The 7,314-nt window shown below is 47.9% G+C and overlaps 1 protein-coding gene across 3 annotated transcripts; it reads right to left on the reverse strand.

Annotated features, from left to right (window-relative positions):
* Positions 1-3,023: 3,023 nt before the first annotated feature.
* Positions 3,024-6,921, reverse strand: LOC123375434. 3 transcript variants are annotated; one of them, XM_045026305.1, is made up of 3 exons: positions 6,304-6,921; positions 4,874-4,966; positions 3,024-3,145 (listed from the first exon to the last, which is right to left on the reverse strand). In XM_045026305.1, the coding sequence occupies exons 1-3, from the start codon at positions 6,692-6,694 to the stop codon at positions 3,072-3,074; spliced, it is 558 nt and encodes a 185-aa protein (XP_044882240.1). In that variant the 5' UTR covers positions 6,695-6,921; the 3' UTR covers positions 3,024-3,071. The 3 variants fall into 3 exon arrangements, with proteins under 3 accessions (XP_044882240.1, XP_044882239.1, XP_044882238.1); XM_045026304.1 differs by lacking the exon at positions 3,024-3,145 and having other exon boundaries at positions 4,546-4,963; XM_045026303.1 differs by lacking the exon at positions 3,024-3,145 and having other exon boundaries at positions 4,546-4,966.
* Positions 6,922-7,314: the final 393 nt, after the last annotated feature.

Here is a 7,314-nt window from a genome sequence, read left to right on the forward strand (position 1 = left end):
TAGCACAGCCTCTGAGCTGCCATAACACGTGTCCCAGCTGCAACTACTCTTATAGGCTGCTCTGGCAGCTGGGAATATTTGGGTCATAGGAACATCGTGGCCATGCCAACTCCCTCCCTGACATGTCCCAACATTCCCCCTTCCCCTTCCTCTGCAGGAGTCTGTTGTGGGCAATGCAAAGCTATCTATAATGTCTTCATGCATGTTAGGTACCTCACCTATGGCTCCATGGTGCAATTGGATCACACGTTGGACTTCTAGATGATGAAAGGATTCAAAGGTTCTGGGTTTGAGTCCCAGGGGAGTCATGTTTTTTGGGGGGAGGGATAGCTCGGTGGTTTGAGCATTGGCCTGCTAAACCCAGGGTTGTAAATTCAATCCTTAAGGGGGCCATTTAGGGATCTGGGGCAAAAATCTGTCTGGGGATTGGTCCTGCTTTGAGCAGGGGGTTGGACTAGATGACCTCCTGAGGTCCCTTCCAGCCCTGACATTCTATGATTCTATGTCATGGGGGACTCCCCGAGAGGCTGTTAGGGTGGCTGTATCTGGCCCCTTTATGCAAGCACAGCCAGTGTAAAGCTATCGCAATACATCTGTAAGTTTAGTTCTCAGTGTATTCAGCATAAAGACATTTCTGACAATTTCTCTCACAGCTAGATCTGTGAAAATCAAAAAGCAGAGTCTGGTATACTTGTGCTGTCCTGATAATCAGTCAAAGCTACATTCACAGATTCTCAGAGGGGCAGAACTGAACTATAATTAGATTACCAAGCCACACACAGTACCAGAAGAGTAGTGTGGACTTTCTTAGCAAAAGGCTGTAATCATCCCACAATTATCTCTGTTGCAGTTAACCCATAACAGCTCTGCAAGCTTCCCCCATCTGGCAGCATATTTTAAGGATAAGGTTATGTGACAACCTGCTGGGATTCCTAGAACCAGAGTCACTGTGTTACCCCTTCTGCCTTATGAAGTGAAAGCTTTTGCTGTTGCTAAACTGGATGACAACTCCCTGGTACAGCAACTTGTGTGCCTTGCCAGCAAACTCTTCAGGGCTCTGCCAGACCAAACCTTGCCTAGCAGGTAACAATCAGTGAATTCCAGCTCCTGCGTTCCTCAGAGCTGTCTCTCTGCAATGCACAACCCCTATCATGGTCTGCCAACAGAGGTTATTAAATTCACTGCTCCCTTAAAAAGACACCTTACTACCTTAACTGGGATTAGCAAACACTCTGTTTTAATTAAAGCATTAAACTGGTTTACAGTAAAAGTAAAACAAGTTTATTAAACAAAAAGACATAGGCTGAAGTGCTACCAATTATAAGGAATAGAGCTGGAAAGGGCTACAGGCAAACAAAAGTGAAAACACACTTCTATGACTAAGCCTGGTTTAACAAACTAGAGTCTCTTGTCCAAAGAAATGTTTCTGTGTCTCTTTTCCAGCATGGCTGCCCAGACTCTCTGGCCAGACCCTTTACAGAGCTCAAAGTGCTCTGTTCCTTTGTCTCCTTGGGTGAAGGATAATTTAGAGGTTCTCGTCCCCTTTTTAAATAGCCCAATAAACCTTTGAAATGTATTCTGAAGGGTATCCCCAGATAAAGGTCCTTTTCCCTGCTGGGTGTAGAGGCCATGCTGTCTCATGTAGATTTCAGGCTGGTTTCTTCCCCACTGGTGATTTTTTACAACGCAAATGATCTCTTCCTGCAACCTCCCATACAAATTAATAGCCCATTGAATCTGGCCACACATGGTTTGAGGTGTTGGCCTCTTTCCTTTGTCTGGAGAAAACCTGGTTTATCAACTCCCCCCCAACAAGCTTGGTTTAAAAACATTTTAGTCATATATTTCCAGCATATTTATATATTCTTTTGTGGGTTTACTCTACTTACATCATGCAAGAATATTAATGATCAGCGAGTTATTCGTTTTCCAATTATATTTACCCAAAAGATGAACCATAATATGTTATGACAACAGTGTGCCAGCTGGCATTGGGGAGATCTTAAGGTCAAAGGTTCCCTTTCAGGGGTGATTTTGGGTGGTTCCTCATGCCCTCCCATTTCCCAAAGACATGTCCCTTGGGAATTGCTCATGGGGAGCATCCTTAGTGCCTCACACACATCCTGGAGGCAGGTTCTACTCAGCTAACTGACAATCAGATGGGGAAGGTTCTTAAAGGTCCTTAAAGGGACAGTACCTGAACAGCAATTTCCTGGTTGATAGCCTGAAAAAACAGGAGAGATCTATCAGGCTAAGGATTCTCCTAGCCCCTCACCAACAGTGAGACAGGTGATTATGTGCAGAACCCTCAAATGTCCCTGCAGAATCAATTGCACAAGGACCCACTGAAACTGTCCTTTTAGAAACATTTCCTGCCCCCTTCTTGTAGGATCAAACCACTCCACATCCCATTATATGATCTAGGGAAAGGCTCTAATCTCCTAGCCACAGGTGTGTGCATTTTTCATGTAAATTGTTGAGAAGTGCCAGATGGCAGCTTGTTCCCTTTTCTCTCTTCTGCTAGCACCATGCAAACAGGTCACTATAGCACTACCACTCCACAATTGAGAGAGAGGGGAACAAGGAATAGGTAGAAGGACTGCTCAGGAAGTGGCAAGCTCATATAAGCTGGTTCTGAGGTAGCTGTCTCAGGCCATGTCTACAATACAATGTTAAGTTGACTTCATGTAAGTCACCATTGAGCCTCAATTTAAGCAAGTCGATCTTGCATTCCACATTACGCTCATTGTGTTGGCGGAGTGCATCCTCACTAGCAGGGTTTACATTGATGCACAGAGCACAGCGTTGTAGGTAACTATCCCAGAGTGCACATAGCTGAGTGGAATTTTGGGTTGGGCTTACAATGCCTTATGTGACCAAAACATTGTCGCACATGATTATGGCATCCCATGATGCACTTACCTCCCTTCCTCCCTCCCTCCCTGAAATCAACAACAAACAAACCAAGCCTTTTTCATAAGCCTGGGTTACCTGCGTGGACACCATAGCATCATAAGCATTACCCACTCAGCTGTACACTGTTGTTGTGAGCGTTACAAACACCTTGTGCCTTATCTTGCAGTATTTACACAGCCGATACAGGAACCGCCACACAGAACAATGTGATGCCACACAAGCAGCCCTGCTGGAAGACAGAACAGAGAAATTCACAGTTGCTGGTCACAGTAACGTATCACCTTGACATAGTTGACTGCCATTTCTGGGCTCGGGAAACAAGCACTGATTGGTGGGACCGCATCGTTATGCAGCTATGGGATGACGAGCAGTGGCTGCAGAACTTTAGATGGCATAAGGCCACTTTCCAGGAACTGTGCGAAGAGCTTTCCCCAGCCCTGAAGCACAGCAATACTACAATGAGAGCTGCTCTGACAGTGGAGAAGTGAGTGGCAACAGCTCTGTGGAAGCTTGCAACACCAGACTGCTACCGGTCAGTGGGGCATCAATTTGGAGTGGGTTCATCTACCATGGGATCTGTTGTGATCCAAGTTTGCAGGGCCATCAACAGACTTCTGCTAAGAAGGGTAGTGACTCTGGGCAATGTGCAGGACATAGTGGATGGTTTTGCCAGGGTGGGGTTTTCTAACTGTGGTGGGGCGATAGACGGAACGCATATCCCTATCTTGGCACCAGACCACCTTGCTAAAGTGTACATAAACTGAAAGAGGTACTTCTAAATGGTGTTGCAAGCACTGGTGGATCACAGGAGCCATTTCACTGACATCAATGTGGGATGGTCAGGAAAGGTGCATGACGCATACACCTTTAGGAATACAGGTCTGTTCAGCAAGCTGCAAGCAGGGACTTTCTTTCCAGACTGCAAAATAACTATAGGTGATATTGAAATGCCAATCATGATCCTGGGACACCCAGCCTACCCTTTGCTCCCATGGCTCATGAAGCCATACACAGGCAGCCTGGACAGCAATAAGGACTGGTTCAACCATAGGCTGAGCAAGTGCAGAAGGGTGATTGAATGTGCATTTGGACATTTAAAAGGTCGCTGGCACTGTTTGCTTACTAGGTTAGACCTCAGTGAAAGCAATATCCCCATTGTTATTGCTGCCTGCTGTGTGCTCCATAATATCTGTGAAACAAAGGGAGAAAAGTTTCCGCCTGGGTGGGGTGGGGTGTGATGGTTGAGGTAGATTGCTTCAATTTTGAGCAGCCAGACACCAGGGCCATAAGAAGAGTACATCAAGGACCTCTGCATCTCCATGAGGCTTGAAAACCAGTTTCAACAATGAGCCAGAGTAAGGTGACACTTGACTGTGTTTTTCCTTACCAAACTGTCCCTTCCATTGCATTTTATCCCCTGTAAACTCCACCCCCACCAACCACTCTGTATTGAATGAATAAAGAGCCTTTTCTCCTCAATCCGTTAAGTTTTATTATGCACACAGAAACAGGAAAGAAAAGTAAGATATCAGCCCCTTTGTCCCAGTTTAACACTGTGGGGGGAGAAACAAGGAAAGCTTGCTTAGAGATCCACTGCAATAACAATCAAAGGTGTGGGTACTGGCGCCTTCTGGTCTTTGTACCCTCCCGTGGTGCTGAGTGCAAGGGATACCGAACTGCCCCCCGGCCTCATAAGACGTTTGGGGGAGGAGGATGTAGAACTGGGTGATAATGGCAGCAGGTTCATCATCGGCTGCAAAAGGACTCTAGCATACAGCTGCCTTTCTTGAACCTCAACATGTCTGATTGTTCCTTCATAATCTGCAGCATCTCTTCCTACATGGCATGTTCTTGTTCCCTGCATACTCTCCTGTCCTTCTGTCCATGTTCTTGGACAGTGTAATCCTCCATGCTCTGAGCTCTGTCTTGTCACTCTCTGAGGCATGCATTAACTCACCGAACATGTCCTCCTGAGTCTTCTTTATCCACCTTCTAATCTGTGAAAGTCTCTGTCCTGGTGTGGAGGATGCGCCGACGGACAAGTTTTCTGCTGCAAGGAATGCAAAGCACAAGGGTATCATTGACAGTGCATACATTGTTTCTGGTGCAAGGTTAATTGTTTTTATAAATAAACCACCCCTCAATACATTTCACTGCAAACCACATGTAAATAACAACTACTGGCTATTGCAAGAATCGGTTTGCTGCTCCAGCCATGGTCAGTAAAGCCACGAGGCATGGGCAAGAGGTCTTGTGCTGCTGCTTTTGTGAAGATATCCTTGGAATGGAACTCAAGAAAAGTCCCCTTTCCCCTAGCAACCTGGATGGTGCTTGAGGACAGGCACCAGCGTAAAGACCCCCCAAATAGTTTGTTTTTTTACAAAAGCAGCACTGGGTTGGAGGGAAGGGAAACAATCAGGAAACCATCACCAGGGCTGGCGCTTCCATTAGGCGACTCTAGGCGGTCACCTAGGGCACCAGGATTCGAGGGGTGGCATTTTGTGCGCTCCCCACGGGGCGCGCGGGAGCTTCTGGTTCCGCTCCCGTCACGCCGCCGAAGAAGGACCCTCTGCCGACGTGCCGCGGAAAACAGCGGCAGGCAATTGAGCAGTTCAATGACTGCCGCTGTCGCCTGTGGCATTTCGGCGGAGGGGCCTTCTTTGGCGGCACGATGGGAGTGGAACCGGAAGCTCCCGCACGCCCCGTGGGGAGCGCACAAAATGCCGCCCCCCGAATTCTGCCTAGGGCGCCAGAAACTCTGGTGCCGCTCCTGACCATCACACACCCTCCTTCCCGCGCCCCCCCCCCCCGCCACTGATGCTTGCAATACACAGTGATCCCTTCCAACCACAACCACGGCATGTTTGGGAAAGCATGGTTGTCTGACACAGATTTCACCAAACCAGGTGAGGTGGGGTAGATTATTTGTTGAATTGTTTGTAGGTTAAGGGCTAGCATTGAAAACTTCCCCCAAGTGACCCAATGCGATATCTCTCTCCTGACGGTAACAGAGGCAGTAAGGGAGCAGATGCTGCAAGTGTCTGGGTACAGACCTGGTCCTTATGCTGCAATGCTGTGTGCTGAAACGATGCCAGCTGTTAATACTGGGGTGGTGGTAGGGGAAAGTGTCCTACCATGGTGAATGAAATAAGGCAGCCTTTCCCAGAAACCTTCTGCAAAAGATTGCAGAGTATCTCCATGAAAGCTTCCTAGAGATCTCCATGGAGGATTCCCAGGCCATCCCCAGGCACATAAACAGTCTTTTCGGAGAGTACCCTCTGCGTAGCTGGAGTAGCCACTGATACCCACGACACCTACTTTTTTGTTCAGATTAAACATAAAAAATAGCACGTAGCTCCTACAGTTTGATCGGAAATGTGTACTCACCAGAGATGCCTTCCCTGGCATCACGCTCCACCGTCAACTGGTCCTGTGAAGGGATGGGCTCCAGGGTTAAAAACAGTTCTTGGCTGTCGGGGAGAATGGATCCTCCGTTTGCCTGCCTCACATTCTCCTCCTTCTTCTCCTCCTCATCAATGATGTCCTCCTCGTTGTTGCTCGAGGTCACCTGGGGCTCCTGAGAAGTATCCATGGAGCGTTTTGGGGTAGTGATGGGGTCACTGCCGAGAATCACATGCAGCTGTTCATAAAAGCAATATGTCTGTGGGGCACAACTAGAATGACTATTCGCCTCCCTTGTCTTCTGGTATGCTTGCCAAAGCGCCTGGATTTTCACACAGCACCGCTGTGTGTCCCTGGTGTAACCCTTCTCCCCCATGCGATCTTTTCATAGGTGTCCGCATTTCTTCTGCTGGATCGGAACTCTGCCTGCACAGACTCTTCTCACCACACAGCAATAAGATCCACCACCTCCTGTGTACTCCATGCTGGAGTGCGTTTGCGGCCTTCAGTCTCCATGATCAGCTGTGCTGACGAGCTCTCCATGCTGATCAAAAAGAAATGAAAATTCAAAAGGTCCCGGGGCTCTAACAGGGGAGCGGCTGTTTCCTGTATACCTGGCTGATGTGCAGTGGAGTTGAAAGTGCTCTCCAGAGCGGTCACAGCGGAGCACTGTGGGACACCTCCTGGAGGCCAATTCATTCAAATTATACAATGCAGTGTCTACACTATCCCCATGTCAACCCATGGATGTCAAATCAAGCTCTACGCCTCTCGTGGAGCTGGAGTACAGAAGTCGACTTTACAGGCGACTTGGGACTTGGTAGTGTAGACTCATACATTACTACAGGGGTTCTCAAACTGGGGATTGTGACCCCTCAGGGGGTCACGAGGTGACAGGGGGGGTTGCAAGCTGTCAGCCTCCACCCCTAAACCCTGCTTTGCCTCCAGCATTTATAATAGTGTTAAATATTAAAAAAATGTTTTTAATATATAGGC

Source organism: Mauremys mutica, chromosome 8 (genome assembly GCF_020497125.1).
Source record: "Mauremys mutica isolate MM-2020 ecotype Southern chromosome 8, ASM2049712v1, whole genome shotgun sequence".
Lineage (NCBI taxonomy): Eukaryota > Metazoa > Chordata > Testudines > Geoemydidae > Mauremys > Mauremys mutica.

Coding starts and splice junctions, on each gene's coding strand:
- LOC123375434 (XM_045026303.1), bottom strand. CDS start 6,694: ATGGGGGAGAAGGGTTACACCAGGGACACACAGCGGTGCTGTGTGAAA. Junction 4,967..6,303: donor TGCCAGGGAAGGCATCTCTG/GTGAGTACACAT, acceptor CATTCCTTGCAG/CAGAAAACTTGTCCGTCGGC.